Raw genomic sequence first — 22,294 nt, forward strand, 5'->3', positions numbered from 1 at the left:
AATTTGTCGCAAAAAGTCAAAAGTCACTATTTCTAAAAAGTCTACTTTACTCGAACCGAAAAATCTACTTTATACGTAACTTTGTAAAAAGTCGACTTTTCATATAAATATTGCAAAAAGTTGAAAAGTCGACTTTTTGTCTTTACTATAGAATCCTATTAATAGTGGTCAGATCATTTATTACAAGTGAAATTCTTGTGGTAGATAAAGGAGATTACTTAGTACAAATCGACAAATCTACTTTTCAAAACTTTCTGAAAAGTCGAAAAGTCGACTTTTCATATATTGCAAAAAGTTGAAAAGTCGAATTTTTGTCTTAACTATAGAATAGTTAGAATAGTTATAGAACTTATTGAGATTACTTTCTAGATTACTTAGTATAAGTATAAGTTTCAATTGACCCTGTATTTGTTTACCCGGGACATATAAAGTAAACAATTGACTTTTCTTTGTTTAACAAATTGTTTTAAATTGTATTTTATTATTGGATTAAAATAAATTTCTCTATTTAAAAATTACTAGTTCCTTATGGATCCCTGGAATTATCATGACCTTATTTTCTACTTTTAAAACCTATTTAAAGGGAACTTTTGCAACTCTGTTTATATATACATATTTCTTAAAGTTTTTGCAAATAATACAAATCATTGTTTAATATTTTAAATAATAAAACTACTGTTTTGCTTGAATATATTGAAAAATTAACTTATTGTTAAAGTAAATAATTAATAATAATTTGCAATTGTGTAGAAATATGTTAAACTAAATAATAAACTTTAATTGTTTATTAAAACAAATTAGCATTTTAAAATATTTGCTAATTTTTTGTAAAAAAAAATGTTAGATAATAATTTAATGTTAAGTTTACATAAGATTCTATTAACTAATTAAATAAGTTTTATTTAATTTTGGTAACTTTTGTTGACAATTTAATAAAATTTAAATGTAAAACTACTACTATATTCCCTTAAAACCTAATTTGTTTTTTATTTCAGTTTTTCCAAGCGACTGTTAATTTAATTTTAACAATTTTCTATTATTAAAACCTTTGTTATTAGTTCCTTTAAAGGTAGTTTCCACTAACTTTAAGTTTATTGTTGTTATTTTGTTTTTCTTTATTTCTTTTGTAAGTATTTCCCTTATGTTTACTTATTATTGCCTTTATAACTCATGATTTCTTGTTGTTTTTTTCTTTTTCGCTTTTAATTTATGGAATTTTCTTTGTTTTTATGTTTTTCTACTGTTATTATTTATAGTATTGCCAAACCACCCACTTACACATCAACTACGTACTGCTTGCTATACTACTATAAAACACAACCTTGTAAATAACTACCTTTTGTTTACTACTTCGTTGTATTTGTTTTTACGTAAAAGAATACTTATTTACAACATAATTTTTTAACGATTACAATGTTTAAGTTTATTATTTTGTATGCTATTATTTTTTTCTTGTGGTTAAATGTGAAAATTACTTTTGAAATGAAAAATTTCCATTTTTTTTAACAAAAACTATTGTTTTTCTTTTTTCAATTTCCCTTTGGCGTGTTTTCATTTAACATCTTTAAAGTATAATTTCAAGATTACATATTATTTCTGGTGTATTGTTTAAATAGTTGAAGGCGTATTTGTTTTTGTTTTTTTTTTTCTTTGGGGAACATTGTCATTTGTTAAAATGTGCAAATCCAATTCATAATAAATTATAGTCGCCATTCATTAATATGGGTCACTGTAACACTATAATAATGTTTCAATCCTACTAAAGGCTTGTAATTTTAGCACCAAAATTACCATAAGTTTTAACATTACTTTTGGTTTTCTTTCTTAACGAAATAGAAATCTGTTGTTTTTTTTTTTTTTTAACCAAAATGTTTGTGGTTTCAGCAATTTGCTCACTTTAATTTTTTTTGAAAATTTGTGTTTATTGTGTAAAATAAGAAAAACTTATGACCTCAATTTCTTTAAAAGAATTTGCATAAACCAAATATAATTATAGGAGGAAAAAAGACGTAGAAAAAAAGTTAATAGTAATTTATTTTGTTTTTTAAGAAAAAGTTATATTTGGTTTTCTTTGTTTCCTATTGAAAGTAATAGTAGTTTTTACTAATAACTAATTCCATAGAGGTTTCATAAACTGTAGAAACAGTTTAGGAATTATTTCACTAATTTTATATGCAAATAATAGCCAATTGTATACTTTACACATCCAAAGTAATCTAACATAGGGATAATTAAATGGCTTGTCATAATGTTCATGTCAAGACAATAGTCTTAACTATTGTTCAGACTGACTATAGTCAAGACTACAAACGGAATGTAGTCCAGACTACAGACTGACTATAGACTAACAATAGTCCAGACTATAGACTAACTATAGTCCAGATTATAGACTAACTACAGTCAGACTATAGGCTAATATAGTCCAGACTATAGACTGGCTATAGTCCAGACTATTGACTGACTATAGTCCAGACTTTAGGCTGACTATAGTCTTTACTTTTACTAACTATAGATCAGACTTGAAGCTAATTATAGTCCAGTCTATAGAATGACTATAGTTCAGACTTTCGACTGAGTATAGTCCAGACTGTTGACTGACTACAGTCCAGACTATAGACTAACTATAGTCCTGATTATAGACTGACCAACATCCAGACTATAGACTGACTAAAATCCATCTATAGATTGATTATTGTCCAGACTATAGTCTGATTATAGTCCAGACTATAGACTGACTACAGTCCAGACTATAGACAGACTATAGTCTATACTTTTCTTACTATAGATCAAGCTAATCATAGTACAGACTATAGTCCAGACTGTAGAATGACTACAGTCCAGATCATAGTTTAACTATAGTCAAGATTATAGACTGAATATAGTCCAGATTATAAACTAACTATAGTCCAAACTATAGACTGTCTATAGTCCAGACTATAGACTGATTATAGATTGACTATAGTCCAGACTAGTACAGTCTACAGACTGACTACGGCCAGACCATAGATTAACTATAGTCAAGATTATAGACTGAATATAGTCCAGATTAACTAACTATAGTCTAGTCTATAGACCAACTATAGTCCAGGCTATAAACTGACTATAGTCCAAACTATAGACTGACTACAGTCCAGACTATCGACTGACTATAGTTTAGACTATAGACTGTCTATAGTCTAGACTATAGACTGATTATAATTCAGACTATAGACTGACTATAGTCTACACTTTTACTAACTATAGATCAGCCTATAAACTGACTATAGTCCAGACTGTAGATTGACTACAGTCCAGACTATAGGCTAACTATAGTCCAGATTATAGACTGACTATAATCAAGACTATAGACTGATTATATACTGACTAGAGTCCAGACTATAGACTGACTATAGTCTACACTTTTACTAAGTTTAGATCAGAATATGAACGGATTATAGTCCAGACTATAGAATGACTATAGTCCAGTATTTAGCCTGACTATAGTTCAGCCTTACTATAGTCCGGACTATAGAATGACTATTGTCCAGCATTAAGCCTGACTATATAGTTTAGACAGACTATAGTTCATACTATAGACAGACTATAGTCCACACTATAGACTGACTATAGTCTAGACTCTAGTCCAGGCAATAGACTAACTATAGTCCAGACTTTAGACTAACTATAGTCCAGACTATAGACTGACTATATTCGAAAATATACAATAACTATAGTCCTGACTATAGACCAAACTTTAAACCTTCTTCAATTATCACTTAAGTAACCCCAAGTAATGTAAAAAGTAACTTGTTAGTAATCTTTTAATGGTGTGACTTGTCGCAAAATCTCCCTCTTTCTCTCTCTCTTGATGATTTCAAAATAACCCACAACTCTTTTAAGATAGACAAAAACTCTCTCATTATAAAATCTTTTAAAACAATCTCAACTTTTTATTGCTAAAATATCCAGCTAATTTTTAGGAAAAATATTTATTTATTGTCATATTTTATTATATTATACATTAAAAATTCTACAAAAGTTTTGTTTACTGGAAAATAATTAAAATGATTATTACAAAAATTTTATGACATTTTTATGACAAGCTAAAACTTATTCATAACAAAATTGACATACATTTTGTAAAATGCTATTAAATTTAATTTTATTAAACATTCTACGCATTTTTTCATAAAACAACAACAAAATGTAATAATTGTAAATTCAATGTTCCTTTTTTTCAACTGCAATGCCAAAACAAAAAATTGTTATAAATTACCAAAGATTAAATCTAAAGCCAAAAATATAAAAAAAAAAAAATATTAAATTTTGGCGCACGCATGGCAACCAAATAAAATTATTTATTTATGGCAAGAGAAAGAAGAAAAGGAAATTTTATTAGAAGGTCTTTTACAATATTGGAAAGAAAAAATAACACAAAAATTCCATACACATTTCTAATTTGTTCTACATATTTATAAAAAATATGTGTTCACATATATAAAAATGTTTGGAATTGCAGGAAAAAATAATTTATTATTTTCACATGTTTCCTAGAAAATTTGTTATATAGTTTTTTTATGAAATATATAAATTCTTTTTTTGCAAAATGTTTAAGACAAATAACAATCAGTTAAAGTTTATTGCCAGTGATTTTGTTTAAAATACATTTTATGGCGGATATTTTTTAAATAATTTCAAAATTTTCCTTTAATTGTTTAAACAAATTTATTAACTGCATTTGGAAATTATTTATTATAAATTGCTTAATTTTACCTTGGTTTCAGTATTTAATTAAACTGTGACTTAAACTAATTGTTAACTAATAGTTAACTAAACTTCCTTTAATAACAAAACCAAAAAAGTCTAAAATTCTTGTTTTTTATAATTAATAAATTAACGGATCTTTAAAGAATTCATTAAAAAAACTACAGAACTGACTTGTTAAATGTTAAAATAACATTTTAAATACACTTAGAAAAACGATATATTTGCAGGTTATATTCCAGGCTAAAGATTGACAATAGTTCAGACTATTAATTGACTAAAGTTCAGGCTATAGACTAACTATAATCCAGTCCAGACTATAGTCTATTCTATAGTCCAGACTATAGTCTATTCTATAGTCCAGACTATAGTCTATTCTATAGTTCAGACTATAGGCTATTCTATAGTCCAAACTATAGTATATTCTATAGTCCAAACTATAGTCTATTCTATAGTCCAGACTATAGTCTTTTCTATAGTCCAGACTATAGTCTTTTCCATAGTCCAGACTATAGTCTTTTCCATAGTCCAGACTATAGTCTATTTTATAGTACAGACTATAGTCTATTCTATAGTACAGACTATAGTCTATTCTATAGTCCAGACTATAGTCTATTTTATAGTCCAAACTATAGTCTATTCTAGTCCAGGCTATAGTCTATTCTATAGTACAGACTATAGTCAATTCTATACTCTAGATTATAGTCTGGACTATAGAGTAGACTATAGTATACTCTATAGACTATAGTTCAGACTATAGTCTATTCTATAGTTCAGATTATAGTCTATTCTATAGTCCAGGCTATAGTCTATTATATAGTGCAGACTATAGTCTATTCTATAGTACAGACTATAATCTATTCTATAGTACAGACTATAGTCTATTCTATAGTCTATTTTATAGTCCAAACTATAGTCTATTCTAGTCCAGGCTATAGTCTATTCTATAGTACAGACTATAGTCAATTCTATACTCTAGATTATAGTCTAGACTATAGTATACTCTATAGACTATAGAGTAGACTATAGTATACTTTATAGTTCAGACTATAGTCTATTCTATAGTCCAGACTATTCTCTATAGTCTATTCTATAGTCCAGACTATAGTCTATTCTATAGTTCAGACTATAGTATATTCTATAGGCTATTCTATAGTTCAGACTATAGTATATTCTATAGGCTATTCTATAGTTCAGACTATAGTATATTCTATAGCCCAGACTATAGTCTATTCTATAATCTAATAATAATAGTCTATTCTATAATCTAATAATAATAGTCTATTCTATAGTCCAGGCTATAGTATATTCCATAGTCCATGCTATAATCTATTCCATAGCCCAGGCTATAGTTCAGACTATAGTCTATTCTATAGTCCAGACTATAGTCTAATCTAAGACTATAGTCTAATCTTAGACTATAGTCTATTCTATAGTCCAGACTATAGTCTAATCTAAGACTATAGTATATTTTGTAGTCAAGATAACAGTGTATTCTATTGTCCTGTATAATTTATATTCCATAACCCTGACAAGTAGTCTACATCTATTTTTCTCTAAGTGTACCCTTTTGATTGCCAACCACATAATAATATCTAGTTGTACTTATATTAAATTGATTTATTTTGTACATAAAAATTTGTCGATTTCATCATAAAGTCTTAGTTGTTTTTTTTTTCGATTTAACAAACCCAACAACAACAATAACAAGTCTGTCTAACTATTTTTGGTTTAACAATATCTTAAATTGTCTATTATTTGCTACAGTTTGTTAGTGTAATATTTCTGCTTAGTTTTTGTTGGTATTTTTTTTTTTTGCTTGAAAGTCTGTCGCAAGAAACAAACAATTCAAATGTGTAACAGCGTGTGAAATTTAGTTTTTGCCACAATTTTATAACACTCTTCTATTGAATGGAAACAGCAATAACAACAACAAAAGCAGATATCTAGTTAATAAATATTACAGTGTATAAAGTTATACTAGAAGTAGATAGGTACGTTAATAATGTATTTAAACAAACTAGCAGTTAGCAGAAAAAATGTCGGAACATAAGAAATTCTTGGTTTTTTCATTAACATTAACTACACTGACATAATCATATCTATGCTTCTTGAAAATATGGAAAATCTTTGACTTATTAAATTTCCTTAAAAAATCGCTTTAATCCCTTTATAAAATTGGCAACACTAACCAACAAATTGCCTCATTTTATGTTTCTGAGTTAATTAACGTAAAAATGTCATTTGACATTTTTTTGTTTACGAAAATAGAACAAGTCTAAAAAAAATCAATAGGCCCGCCATTACTAAAATACCATTCCAACTAGGTATTTAGCAAAGAATTTAGGCCTTTATATATACCACACATTATCCCCATTTTATATCAGGTTAAATTAAGCGCAAAATACACAAAATTAATAAAAAGAAGAAAATCAGCAACAATATTAAGAAAAAAAGTATTCGATAATTACTTATCACTCTTGCCAGCTGTCAAATACAAGGAACAATACAAATAAACAATAGAAGCGCAAAAAGGAACAATAAGCAGCACAACAGCATCATTAGTTTAAGCAGCAGGGATGGAAAATTTTGTATTATTGTATTTTTTATAGTCATTTTTAATATCGAATCATAGAGCAGTACCCCAATGACAGATTTAAGTACTTATTCAATACTATAATACTAGTCTATTCTACCATTTAGACTATAGTCTATTCTATAGTTCAGACTATAGTCTATTCTATGGTCCAGACAATAGTCTATTCTATAGTCTAGATTATTGCCCATTCTATAGTCTATAGACCATAGTCTAGACTACAGTCTATTCTATAGTCTATAAATAAACTAAAATAAATAAAATAAACTAAAAATAAACTAAAATCCAGACTATACTCTATTCTATAGTCCAGACTATAATCTATTCTATTGTGTAGACTATAATCTATTCTATTGTGTAGACTATAATCTATTCTATAGTGTAGACTATAGTCTATTCTATAGTCTAGACTATAGTCTATTCTATAGTCTAGACTATAGTCTATTCTATAGTCTAGACTATAGTCTATTCTATAGTCTAGACTATAGTCTATTCTATAGTCTAGACTATAGTCTATTCTATAGTCCAGACTATAGTCTATTCTATAGTCCAGACTATAGTCTATTCTATAGTCCAGACTATAGTCTATTCTATAGTCCAAACTATAGTCTATTCTTTAGTCCAGACTATAGTCTATTCTTTAGTCCAGACTATAGTCTTTTCTTTAGTCCAGACTATAGTCTATTCTTTAGTCCAGACTATAGTCTATTCTATAGTCCAGACTATAGTCTATTCTATGGTCCAGACTATGGTCTATTCTATGGTCCAGACAATAGTCTATTCTATAGTCTAGATTATAGCCCATTCTATAGTCTATTTTATAGTCTAGACTATAGTCTATTCTATACTCCAGACTATAATCTATTCTATAGTCTAGACTATAATCTATTCTATAGTCCAGACTATAGTTTATTCTATACTCCAGACTATAATCTATTCTATAGTCCAGACTATAATCTATTCTATAGTGTATACTATAATCTATTCCATAGTCCAGAATATAGTCTATTCTATAGTCTATAAATAAACTAAATAAACTAAAATAAATAAAATAAACTAAAAATAAACTAAAATCCAGACTATAGTCTATTCTATAGTCCAGACTATAATCTATTATATTGTGTAGACTATAATCTATTCTATTGTGTAGACTATAATCTATTCTATAGTGTAGACTGTAGTCTATTCTATAGTCTAGACTATAGTCTATTCTATAGTCTAGACTATAGTCTATTCTATAGTCTAGACTATAGTCTATTCTATAGTCTAGACTACAGTCTATTCTATAGTCTAGACTATAGTCCAGACTATAGTCTATTCTTTAGTCCAGACTATAGTCTATTCTTTAGTCCAGACTATAGTTTATTCTTTAGTCCAGACTATAGTCTATTCTATAGTCCAGACTATAGTCTATTCTATAGTCCAGACTATAGTCTATTCTATAGTCCAGACTATAGTCTATTCTATAGTCCAGACTATAGTCTATTCTATAGTCCAGACTATAGTCTATTCTATAGTCCAGACTATAGTCTATTCTATAGTCCAGACTATAGTCTATTCTATAGTCCAGACTATAGTCTATTCTATAGTGCAGACTATAGTGTATTCTATAGTCCAGACTATAGTCTATTCTATAGTCCAGACTATAGTCTATTCTATAGTCCAGACTATAGTCTATTCTATAGTCCAGACTATAGTCTATTCTATAGTCCAGACTATAGTCTATTCTATAGTCCAGACTATAGTCTATTCTATAGTCCAGGCAATAGTTTATTATGTAGTCCAGACACAGTTTGATGACTAGTGCAAAGACTAGTCCACAAGACCACTTAGTCCAAGTCAAAATTTCAATTTTCCATACCTGTTAAGCGGTAAAGAAAGTAGCAAAGAGTAAGAGAAGAAAGAAAAAGAGAGAGGGAAGCATATAACAATAACATCATATACTTAGGAAAATGCGTACATGTGAAATCCGTTAAACAGCATATAACTTGTCAACGATTGATGACGACGATTGTTGCTGCTGTTGTTGTTGTTATGATGAAGTTGTTGTTTCTGTTGTTGCTGATTTTTTGTATAAATATTTTGTTGCTGCTGTTTTTGTATTGCTGATAAAGGGAGTAAGGCAGGTTGACGCATCTGTGATACATTTGAAGAGGATGACACATCACTTGTTGTTATGGTGGTGGCAGCTGAAGAATTGTTGTTATTCTTATTATTATTGTTGTTGTTAGGATTATTGCCGTTTTTTTGCAAAACATTTGAGGAATTAGCTACCGCTGGTGGTGCAGAAGAAAATAATGATAACACGCCACCCATAAATAAACACTCTGAGGTTATGACGTTTGTCTCGCTAATTGTGTTTGTAAAAGTGGTGGAGGTAACGGGCGATGACAAAGGACTAGAATTGTTGCTGGCTAAACAAGTGTTAGCAGATGATGAAGTGCTTAGATTAAATATAATACCGGGACAACAACAAAAACACATAAATTCTGTGTTAAATAGACAATAACTTGTTATGAACTACAAAAAAATCATATAAAACAAATATGAGTCATGTTTTTTATAAAAAAAATTTGCATTTTTTTTAAATTACAAATTTTGAAGTCTTGGTTGTCTTTTGGTTTAATTAGCACTTTTTGTTTTTGATTTTTTTATAAAATTTTATATTTTATTGTTTAAAATATTGTAATTATTTTGTTTTTAATTACAATAACAAAAAACTCATTAAAAATACAACAAATTTTAGTAAAAATAAACTTAAATTGTTGAAATGATTTAAAATCCCGTATTATTATTTGTTTTCTTCTTTTTCTTCTCTTTTATGCAAGAATAACAGGAACTTGTAGTGACGTTAATGAATTTTTTTTTGTTTTTGCTAAACATTCGCAAATGTTTTAGAGCGTAGAGAGGATGACAACAACAACGAATATATACAAATTAAAGAAAACATTTGAATGAATTTTAGCATCAAAGTAAAAATATATATTTTAAAAAACAACAAAAGAAATCACACCATCATTTTAATTTTAAATATATAGAAAAATTAGTGTAAAAATTTTGAATAGGTGAGTTTGAGTAAAAATGAATGAGTGAGTGAGTGAGAGGTGTATTTTGTTGTAAATGTATTAGTGTGTTATTTTCACTGCCATTTTGCTTAATGAAGATAAATGAGCAAAGCAGGTGACATTGACACTTTCATTTTGCTATGCTGCTGTGTATGCTGCTTTGTCTTTTCTTCTTAATTTCTTTCTATTTTGCTTTAAAGGGCTTTTTTGAGCAAAAGAAAAGGCATAAAATGAAATGCCAAAAAAGAAAAATCTACAAATAACAATAGTGTTGTTAATAGGAAATACCTAAAGTCAACGTAAGAAAATGCTATTAATAAAACTGCAAAAAAATGTTTTTAATAAAAATAGCTTTATAATTATAACAAAAAAGTAGGAAAAAACAGTAATAAACCGTAAAAATGTTAAGACATTTTTTTCTAACTTGTCAATATGACACATGGATAAATACATTTTGCTTTTTGCTGTATAGCATCGTTCACACTGTCATCGTTTTTTTTTTTTTTTTGATTTCATCTTTTGTTTAACACAATATTTTGTTGTTTAAATTTGTTATAAATATTTATATATTTTTTTTGTCTAAAAGAACATTTTATTAGGTCAAAATCTGTTACATCATGTTGAAGCTATTTTGACGATTTGCTACTGAATTTTATTTTGTTCATTTTTTTTTTTCGTTTTTGTTGAACAAGGTCATTATAGTTTTTACGAAATACCTAAATGTTTTTCGGATTTTATCAGAGGTCTTAGAATATTTAGAACGTTTTTGAAAGAGATATAAATTATTCGAATATCTTTCTTTTGAAAAGATATATGATACACAATCATGAGTTTTCTTTGAATTTTGCTCATATATCCATTACTTATGGACCGATTTGGCTGATTTTATATAGAAAACTTCCCGAAATCATATCTAATCTGAATTATTCAAGCTTTTGCATTCCGGAGATATCAGTTTAATTTCAATATATAGACAGATGAACATTTCTAAATCGACTTTGCTATCTATAAGGATTCAGTATATAGGATCGTATACACCCTATTCACGGGTCCCGGAATATTGTTATCTTAGTGAACATCTTGGTGTAAGGAGGTGCAAACATTATCTCTAGTCTGCCGGGACTATAAACTGAAGAAGTATAATGACTTCTCGGGTACGGGTGGAGGTATCGACGGCCATAATACGAATTCCGATTCGTTGGATAAAATTTGTTGGTGAAATCTTTATATGACCGGTGGATTACTCTACTTTTCTCCGCGAATGTTTGGGATTTACTCAGTTCATACCTGACTTGCCACAGAGTGTCCCAGTTGTAGGGAAAAAAGATCTTGTAAATTTTAAAGGAATTCGGACTACCAAATATGTCTCTAGGTAATATTGCCCAGGAACTATCCCGACAATCTGCAACATCAGGGTAAGTCATGTACAAAAATTACCACCCGAGGGTTTTGTTTAAGTCATAAATGGCGATGGTGAGTCGTCTTTAGCTTATCTAGCAGTTACTGGAAGTTCAAACAAGAAATTGAACTAAAATTTTCTAATAAATAAAGAAAGATTTTACAGATAGAGAAATTTTGTTAAAATAATTCTATAAATTAAACATTTTTTCAAATTTTTTTTTATAAAATTTTTAAAATTTTAATAATTTCCCCTTCATGTCAAGGGTCAACTTTTAAAATTTTTATTGGATTTTGATGAAATTTAACACAAATATATTTTTTTCTATATTTTAACGAAATTGTTTAAGTTTTAATCATTCCCATACTAGGTCAAAGGTCGACTTTGAAATTTTTTATTAGATTGTAATGAAATTTTACAAAAATATTATCTGTTATAGAAATTGTATTATAAATTGAAAATTTTATCGAAATTTCCAACTAATTGATTTGATTTTAAACATTTCCTTAACAGGTCAAAGGTGAACATTTGAAATTTATTATTGGATTCATCTAAATGTTAACAAAAATATATAAATAGAAAATTTTTATTGCAATTTTCAACTAAATTGCTTTGGTTTTAATAATTTCCTTAACAGGTCAAAGGTCAACTTTTGAAATTGATGAAACTTTAGATGAAACTTAAGAAAAATATTAACTGTTATCAAAATTTTATTATAAATAGAAAATTTTATCGACATTTCAACTAATTTGATTTGTTTTTAAACATTTCCTTAACAGGTCAAAGGTCAACTTTTGAAATTTATTATTGGATTTAGATGAAACATAACTTAAGTATTCTCTGCTATTTAAATTTTATTATAAATAGAAAAAAATCAACAGATTTTGTTTAATTTCAATAACTTTTCTTACAAAAGGTCAAAGTTCAAATTTTGAAATTTATTATCAGATTTTAATAAAACTCAACAGAAACTCTCCCTGATAACTAACTAATAAATAAATTTTAGTTGTTTTAAAGATACTTAGGGATAAAATGAAACAACTTTTAATTTGTTTAAAATACTTCGAGATAAAAATCTTTTAAAAATTTTATTAAAAATATAAATAACAATTTTGTTTCAAATTAAGAAAAAAAAAGAACATTAAAATAAAAATAACTAGCCATAAAACGGTACAACACTTTTTAAGCTATAAAATTATACATATTATTGTTGTTTTGTTTCGTTTATGAAAAAAATAATAAAATAAATATTATTTCCGTCTCTTTAACCTTCATCTATGAAATTTTGTTCTTTATTTATTAATGTTTTTATTCATATTTTGTTTGTTTTTAAGATTTCAACATTTCATCACATTTATTAGATGTGACTTGTTGTTGCTGTCATGTCAATGTTTCAAAGAGAGAAAGGGAGAGAGCAAAGAATGACAAAAATGATGACTAGCTGCTGATAATAATGATGAGGATGGTGATAATTATAATATTAATGTTTGAGGTTGGTTTGCTTTGTTTATAAAAATGATTTTAAAGAAAAATTATAAAAAATTTAGTAAAATTTTTAATGAATTTCATTCACAATAGTAGATTTTTCAGTTTAAGAAATGACAAGCCATTTTGTGTTAAAAACTCTATAAAGTAAGAGATTCTTTTATAAGAAATATTGACAAAATCTACTTCATATTTATTTTAAGAGCAAATTTCATAATTTTATTACTCTTCTTTTGCTGATATATAAAGAGTAGAAAAAAGACAAGAAAAGTACCACAACAGGAATATTAAAACACATTCAAAAAACAAGTACCGTTAAAGGTCAAACAGTCATTTATATTATAGAGAGAAAAAAAGAGAGCAAGAAAATCAACTTTATGCTAACAGTAACAAGTAAAAAAGGAAGAAATAGAAACTGAGAAGAATAAAACAAAGGCTATAAAAGTTAACAATAAAAATAAATGCCAAAAATAACATAAAAATAACATCCCATTGAACTGGACCAAGTAATTAATAGTCTTGCCAATTTTAAACTTAAATGTTGTTGTTATTATTGAAATTAAAAAAAAAAAACAACAACACAGATGTCAAAGTAATAACTGCTGTATGAATGATAAAAAGGAAACAGCTGATGCATAAAAAGAGAAAAAGAGGGAGAGGAGATGTATATGTATGTGTTTTAACAACAATAGAAGAACATGTGTTTGTCAAAGGAAATGAAGCAGAAAAACTGCATAGCTGTAAAGTTTAGGGTTACCAAATGCAAAAACAAACTAAAGGTTGACAGAGAAGAGAAAAATGTGAAAGAGGTTGGTTAGTTGGTTTATGCAAAAATGAAAATTTTAATTTATTTGTTTAACAAAAATTAACGCTATCATTTAAGTAATTTCTTTAATTACATTTTTATTTGTTTTTTTTTTTTTTTTTTTCCAGTTATATAGTACTTTTACTTAATTGAGCTATTAAATGTTGTGTTTTTTTATGATGATGATTTTAGCTAAATTAAACAAACAAATATAAGTTTATATAAGTTTTTGGTTGAGTGTATGAGGTGTTAAAACAGTGTAGGGCGAATAATAAAGGCTATTTTGAAAAGGGAAAAATTCGTTTCTAAAAGTTTGAAATTTAAAGAACGTTTTCTAGGAAATTTATATAAAAATTTTAAAATAAATTATTTTATTAAGGAAATTTCTGAAAATTCTGTCCTATAAATTTCAAATTTTCTATAAATCTACTTCGAAACTGAACATTAAGTCCAACTATGTTTGTTCGAAAATATCAACTTCGGAACTAGTTCTGTGGAATCATAATTTAATCCACTCTTGTAATAGGTAACTGTTCTAGAACTAGTTATTTTAATCAATCATTTTTGTTCGAATATAGAATCGTCTTTACATCTACACTAGTTCTAGGGAACTGTTCTGGAACTAGTTCTTTAATCGATTTTGTCACTCTGGAACAAATGGACTCTGGTTATAGGGAACTAGTTCTTTAATCAATGATCGAATTTGTCACACTTGATCGAATTTGTAAGACTCGGAACTAGTAATACGGAAGCTTTAGATAACATTTAAAGCTTCTTTGAAACATATCTAGAACTAGTTCTTTTGTATTAGTTTCACAACAAGTTCTAGAACGAATGATTACTCGTTCAGTTTTGGCGTTGACACTAATTATTTTTGTTTGAAACTGTCATATTCGGAACTAGTTCTGTAGAATCTTTTTTTGCATCTACACTAGTTATAGGGTAATGTTCTGGAACTAGTTCTTTAATCAATGATTCCTGTTAAAATTTGTCTTCATCAGAACGGGTAGAGAACTAGTTCTTTTGTATTCGATTCACAATTAGTTCTCTAGAGCACATCAAATTATCACTTTCTGAATTGGTTCTGTGGAAAAGTCGACCTTAGTTTTATAGAACTGTTTGGGAACCAGTTCTTTATTTAATGATTTCTGTTCGCATCCATCGGAACTTGTTTAAGGGAATCTTTAGAGAACTTGTTCTAGAGCACAATAAAATTGTCACTTTCTGAACTGGTTCTGCGAAAGCGTTATAGAGTGGAACTTAGTTCTATAGAACGCTTCTTTATTTAATAATTTCTTTTCGAATTTGTCTCACTCGTAACTAGTTATACGTAGGAATCTTGGGAGAACATTTACACGTTCTTTGCAATAAGTCTAGAACTAGTTCTGGAATGCATCAAATTGTCACCTTCTGAACTGGTTCTGTAGAAGCGTTAGGAAGATGACTCTCGTTCTATAGAACGGACCACTTCTCTATTTAATGGTTTTTGTTCCAATTTTCATAAATCTAAACCTTGTTTGGAACACAGTTCGAGAGCTAGTTCTTTTTTCAACTATTTTTATTGGAAATTGTTAAGGACAGGGGTTTTATATTATAGTTGAAACAAAATGTCGACTTTTTGTATTTTTGAAAAATTGTTCTTTCAACATTTTGCGATTTATGAAAAGTCGACTTTTTATGTTTTATTAAAAGTCGACTTTTTGTGTTTTATTAAAAGTCGACTTTTCGAACTGTATTTAATATCGCTCTTTTCCACTTTTATTTGCTAAATCGATTCTTCAATTTTTTTCTTACATATTGTAGTCGACTTAGTTAGGTCAAAAAAGTCGACTTCGACAAAAAGTCAATTCTTCGATTTTTTTCGAACTTCTTTTATATCGGCATTTTTTCAACAATTTTTATTTGTAATTGTTAAGATAAGGACTAGGGTTCTATGGTTAAAACAAAATGTCGACTTTTTGCATTTGTAATTTTGAAAAGTCGACTTTTTGCGATTTAGATAGACTCTTTATAAAATATAAAAAGGCGACTTTTCAACTTTGTGTTTTATGAAAAGTCGACTTTTTGAACTTTTTAATATCAATTTCGACGTATGTTTGTAAAATCTATTCTTGAACTTTTTTTCTTAAAATCTAGATGACTTAGGACAAAAAAAGTCGACTACGAGAAATAGTCGAATATTGGGTTATTTGTATAATATCGACTTTTTTAAACGATTTTTATTGGAAATTAAGGCCAAGGGTTCTAAAGTTAAAACAAAATGTCGACTTTTCCCATTTGTATTTTTGACTTTTTGCGATTTATGAAAAATCGACTTTTTATTGAAAAAATTTTGAAAATTTTGGTCAAAATTTTGAAAATTTTAAAAAATTTATGAAAAATTAAAAAAAAAAAATATGGAATTTATTCTGAAACTGTTATAAGTTAAAAAAAAAACATTTTTTATTTATTTTATTATTTAAACATTTTTAAGAACAAGAAAAAAGTCAATGTCGTCTACTATTATTTACCTAGACCCAACGACAGCATTGTGAAACTAAAACAAAACGAAGAACTACCACTTATTTAATTTATTAAATAAATAAAAGATAATAACTATTTTTAAGTGAATTAAACTATAATATTTGTTTAAAATTTAAAAGATTAAAAAGACAATAACCCAATTTCATTATTAAATATTTATTCTAAAATAAAAACAAAAAATTTGTATTAAACAAATACATTACAAACTTAACAAAAACAAAGTTAGAGAAAAAATATAGGTTAAGAAGCCTAAAAACGATAAATAAAACAAAAACAAACTAATAACTAACTTTCTAAAACTTTTTTTAAATTAAACGACAATATGGCAGTCCTGTTCAGATTATTAGAATATTTTTTTTTTTGTAAAAGTTACTCTCAGTTTAATTTTAATATTCCAGCTGTTATTGCGTTAAAAAACAGTGAATGAGTGATAACTCTCTTTAACACTTTGGGAGCCGAGAAAATATCAAACAACAAACATATGTTTTAAGCATTAAAACAAAAACAATAACTGCAATTATTTGACAGTTGGGGAGGAAATTGTAGAAGTGTGTAAAAAAAGTACTGTTGTATATGTGGCTGTGTATTTTACACGAATAGCGTGTAGAATGGCAAATAATTTTTACATTGAAGTTATTGTAGTTTGTGTATGGGAATGAAGTCATGGAAAACTTATACAAAAACAACGAGTATACACTATTGCAAAGTAAAGTCAGTAAGCGTGTCAGCAAAAACAGCAACAGCAACGACAAAAAACATAATAAAATAGTGTTGGTAAGAAAAGCGCAACATCAGTAGCAACAACAACAACTACTACAGTAAATACAAACTTACCAACACTTTTTTTGTAGTAAATGTAAATAAAATAATATTGAATATTTGAACAAAAGTGTGCTACATTTGCAACGTAACGAGAGAGAAAAACAACAAAAATAAATGAACAACAACTAAAACAAATACATTTGGGGTTTTTTTCGAACATTTTCTTTATAAAGTGGGTAATTTTTATATCGTTATAAATGTGTTTTTTCTTTTCTTCTAAAAACAAATTCTATAAAGACGAAATAATAAGCGAAACACTGCTATAATGAGATAGTAAGGTTTAAAAGAAAGTGTGTGCTAAAGATAAGAATTTTATTGAAAATTTTTCATGAATAAAGAAATTTCTTAAAATTGTTTCTATAAATAAAGAAATTTAATGAAAAATTTTAGAATTTGTTTTAAAGAAATTCGTTCGAGAACGTATGAAAACCGAACGAACCACTTCAGATTCTTGAATTCATAGATTTGCCATAAAAATTTAAATTAGTGGCAACTCTCTTCAAATTGGTTAAATTATCTTCTGAAATACCTGTGCAATTCCAACCTTCACGTTTAAGCCGGCTTAAGCTTTTGAGCTAAATATAACCGGCGGCCAGCCGCTGCTCATTTGCACCGCCTTGGCTTGTATGTATCTCTGGTGCAATTTTTATTCCCCCCTTTCTATTGTGCTATTGTAAATTTTCCATAAATATTATGTACATTCACAATAGTTGATTTCGTTCACAACAGCTGTTTATTGTTTACAAAATTTCATCCAAAATTTTTTTTCTAAAAAATAGGCAATTTTGGAACGGATAAAACCTGCAAAAAGGTTAACTGTCAAACGAGCTATCATGCTGCTTTAACTTTTTGACAGGTGGTTCGCCTTACAGCGATCTTAACCATAGGTTGTGGCCTCCGGTAGGTTAGTGTTCTAGTCTGGAAGACTGGAGGTGACGGGTTCGCTTACGGCGATGTTAACCATCGATTGTGGCCTCCGGTAGGTTAGTGTTCTAGTCTGTTAGACTGGAGGTGGTGACTTCGATTTCCACCTGAAGCACTGGTAAAGGAGTGCATAACAGGCCCTATAGAGGCCTAGGTGTATTCCTTCGGATTTGGTGTACATTCTCTTTTCAAACTAACTAACCAACCATCGATTTATTGAAATCAAAATTTGGCAATAAATTGAAGACAATTGGCCTCCAAGAAAGAACCATTTAAAACTTCTCGATTATTTTCAGTGGATCTACGTGAAATCAGTTGTTTATATTAATAAACTAGCAATAATTGATGACTTGAAGGTCAAAATGATTCGTGCTATTCGTGACATCAAAATTTGGCAATAAATTGATGTCAATTGGCCTCCAAGAAGGAACCATTTGACACATCTCGATTATTTTATGTGGGTCCAGGTGAAGTCAGTTGCTTATGTTAATAAATTAGCAACAATTGATGACTTGGAGGTCAAAATCATTAGTACTATTCGTGACATACGGTCAGCCATGCTCGAATAAGTAGCCCCAACATTGGGTCTCTGAAATTCCCTATCACATCAGGTTTACACCAAAGTCTAAAATGTATCAAAATTTTCGCTATATTTGAGATAGTATAACAACTCAAAGTAACCTTTGTTTTTAAGATTTGTTATATCACCTAAAAGACATTCCTTTAGGCTTTATAATAAAGCTTTAAGCTCCCTTATAATTGGTTTCCTCTTTAAGATATCTTAACCCAAAGTTTCAAAACTTAAACGTTTCCATTTAGTCGATATATCGTCCGTTTTACAATAAAATTATAAGCCAAACTTTGGATTAATATAACTCCAAGAAGGAATAATATATAATTGAAGTTTAACCTATATCTTGAGGCCTATAGTTAAGACTTTCAGAAGACATATCAAATTTTCAAAAACAAAGGTGACTTCTTGATATTATAACATCTCTAAAAAAACGCGAAAATCGAGATTTTTTCAAACTTTAGACGGAGATATCTTCAAAACCTAACGTAATAGAGAATCAGATTTGTTAAGATCAGATTTGAATTCAGAAATTGTACACTAGTTCCTGGTTTTCAAAGTTTTTTTAAAATTTTTATTGAAAATTTTAATTTTAATCAAAATTTTGCACAATCTTTCCATAAAGGAGAGCTCATACAATATATAGTTAAAGAATTTATCCAGATTCCTTACTTATTTAGATAATTTAATGAAAATCTTTTTTTGAAATTTCAGAATTTATCCATTTTTTTTTAGTTAGGAATTTGCAAACCCCTTTCTTTCTAACTTACTGTACTCATAAAAAAAAATTTGCAATAAACAAATAATATTAACAGAAACTAAAAAAAAACAACAAAAATAAAACCAAACTGCAACGGTATGCAGCAAGTAGGCAGGCAGGCATTAGCAATATGTTGCGCTTGGTTGCATTAGCAGCAGTTGGTAGCAGTGTTGTTGTTGTTGTTATTATTATTGTTGGCAGCAGTAGCAGTTAAACTAAAAATGTGTTGCTGAGTGAGTTGGAGTGGCAACAAAAAAAATATACATATATTTTTTTTAAATTGACTGAAAACTGACTGACGTTGATGGCAAACGAATGTTGTTGTTCAATTGCAACAAAAACAAAGAAAATGTTGAGGTTTTGATGATAATGATGATGATGATTTTCTTTTTAAGTTTTTTTTATTTTCTATATAAATTTTTTTATAATTTTTGCTTGGCTAAACAATAACACGCAAAACATTTTAACAGAATTTTTTTTTCATATAAAATTATTTTTGTTGTATTTTAACAACTGTTGTTTTAACTTTAATTAATTATTTTTTAAGTTTTTTTTATAAAATTCTAACCAAATAAAAAAACTTTTAACTCTTTTTATTAAAAAACACAACAAAGATTTTTTTCTTTTAACTATTTTTTATGGTTTTCTGCAGTTTAGCTTTAATTGCTAAAATTAAATTAATAATTTTTTATTACCACAAATGCTGAAATTCTTTGTTTTAAATATATTTTATTTACTGGGTTTGTTGTTTTTTTATTTTTATAACTTTTTAATAAGAAATTTATTTAAAAATTCTTTTCTTCATAATTTACACTTCACAAAACTTTGTTTTTATTTCCATAAAATTCCATTTGTTATTACATATAAAAATTCTTTTAAATAAAACACTTTTTTTTCGTAAATTACTTTTTAAAGTTTTAAAATAATTAAAAAATTTGTTTAAAATTAATAAAAGTTATGTTTAAAAACGTGCACGTTACACGTCGTCACGTTAAGAAAATTATATCCGTAATAATGTTTATAAGAGAAACGGAACCGAAAGACAGACGACCACTAATACCGCTATGATCTAATCATGCCAAAAGAAGATTTCATACTAAAGTTACTCTCGTCATACGTTGGGACTTGTTCTGCTGCTTGCTGTTTCGGTTTTGTTGCCTGTTGTTGTCCGTGTCACTGTGAGTGAGTACAACAACAGCAAAACAATATAATGCTGCTCATGTTGATGATGACGACTTGTTTGTTTGCTTACTGACTGGCCTTACTACTATACAATTTCCATTATAAAACAACAATAAATACTCTGTTTCTCTTGCTATTGCTGCTGCTGTGGTACTTGGTGGTCTTGGTCTGGTCCGCTGCCATAAAATCCCACTTAATGTATAAAAACAAAAAAACCCCAACAACAACAACTATATCATCATACAAACCAACATTAAACAAAACATTAGTATATTAAATTTATATGGTAATTTGTGTTTGACTCACATGATTTATTCTCTCTTTGATTTCACTCTCAAGAGAAATTTGCGAGTTTATAAAAATGAAAACAGAGAGCAAAATTAACAACCTGTGAGAATTTGTTGTTATTGTTTGTATCAACAACAACCTGTGATGTTTGTTAGGTCATTTGAATTTTTACTCTTTGTTTATGTTTTACGCTCTTTTTCTTTCTCTCTCTTTTCCAAACAACTATCAAACCATAATACAATGCACATTATAGGTAGGTAGTTTGCTAAGTAGTTTGACTTTTATAAGGTTTTAAGCTGAATAGTTTTAATAAGGGTCTATAGACTAGTCTATAGTCTAGTCTAAAATCTAGTCTATAGCCTAGTCTATAGTCAAATTTGTAGTCCAGTCTATAGTTAACTCTATTTTCCAGTCTATAGTTTCGTCTATACCTATAGTCTAGGCTATAGTCTAGGTTATAATCTAGTCTATAGTTTAGTCTATAGTTTAGGCTATAGTCCAGTCTAGTCTAGTCTATAGTCTAGTCTATAGTCTAGTCTATAGTCTAGTCTATAGTCTAGTCTATAGTCTAGCTATAGTCTAGTCTATAGTCTAGTCTATAGCCTAGTCCTATAGTCTAGTCGTATAGTCCTAGTCTATAGCCTAGGTCTATAGTCTAGTCTATAGTCTAGTCTAGATAGTCTAGTCGATAGGTTAGTCTATAGTTTAGTCTATAGTCGAGTCGTAGTCAGTCTATAGTTTAGTCTATAGTCAGTCTCTAGTCTAGTCTATAGTCTAGTCTATAGTCCTATAGTCTATATAGTCTTCTAGTCTATAGTCTAGTCCATAGTCCTATAGTCTATAGTCTAGTCTATAGTCTAGTCATAGTCTAGTCTATAGTCGTCTATAGTTTCTATCTATATCTAGTCTATAGTCTAGTCTATAGTCTAGTCTATAGTCTAGTCTATAGTCTAGTCTATAGTCTAGTCTATAGTCTAGTCTATAGTCTAGTCTATAGTCTAGTCTATAGTCTAGTCTATAGTCTAGTCTATAGTCTAGTCTATAGTCTAGTCTAGTCTATAGTCTAATCTAGTCTATAGTCTAGTCTATAGTCTAGTCTATAGTCTAGTCTATAGTCTAGTCTATAGTCTA

General features: G+C 28.1%; 1 protein-coding gene across 3 annotated transcripts in view; it reads right to left on the reverse strand.

Annotated features, from left to right (window-relative positions):
* The window catches only part of LOC119601049 (MOB kinase activator-like 2), a 165,692-nt gene that overhangs the window by 75,392 nt on the left and 68,006 nt on the right, over nt 1-22,294 (reverse strand). Inside the window, exon 1 of one of the 3 annotated variants that reach the window (XM_037951743.1) lies at nt 9,300-9,955. The exons of the other annotated variants lie outside the window; for them this stretch is intronic. Within the exon in view, the coding sequence (XP_037807671.1) occupies nt 9,300-9,823 (524 nt within the window). The 5' untranslated portion in view covers nt 9,824-9,955. Of the gene's footprint in view, nt 1-9,299; nt 9,956-22,294 lie in introns of those variants that run through there. 3 annotated transcript variants of the gene reach the window in all.

Source organism: Lucilia sericata, unplaced genomic scaffold, assembly GCF_015586225.1.
Source record: "Lucilia sericata isolate MDLA Ls3-8-SP2 unplaced genomic scaffold, ASM1558622v1 Contig000140F_arrow, whole genome shotgun sequence".
Taxonomy (NCBI): domain Eukaryota; kingdom Metazoa; phylum Arthropoda; class Insecta; order Diptera; family Calliphoridae; genus Lucilia; species Lucilia sericata.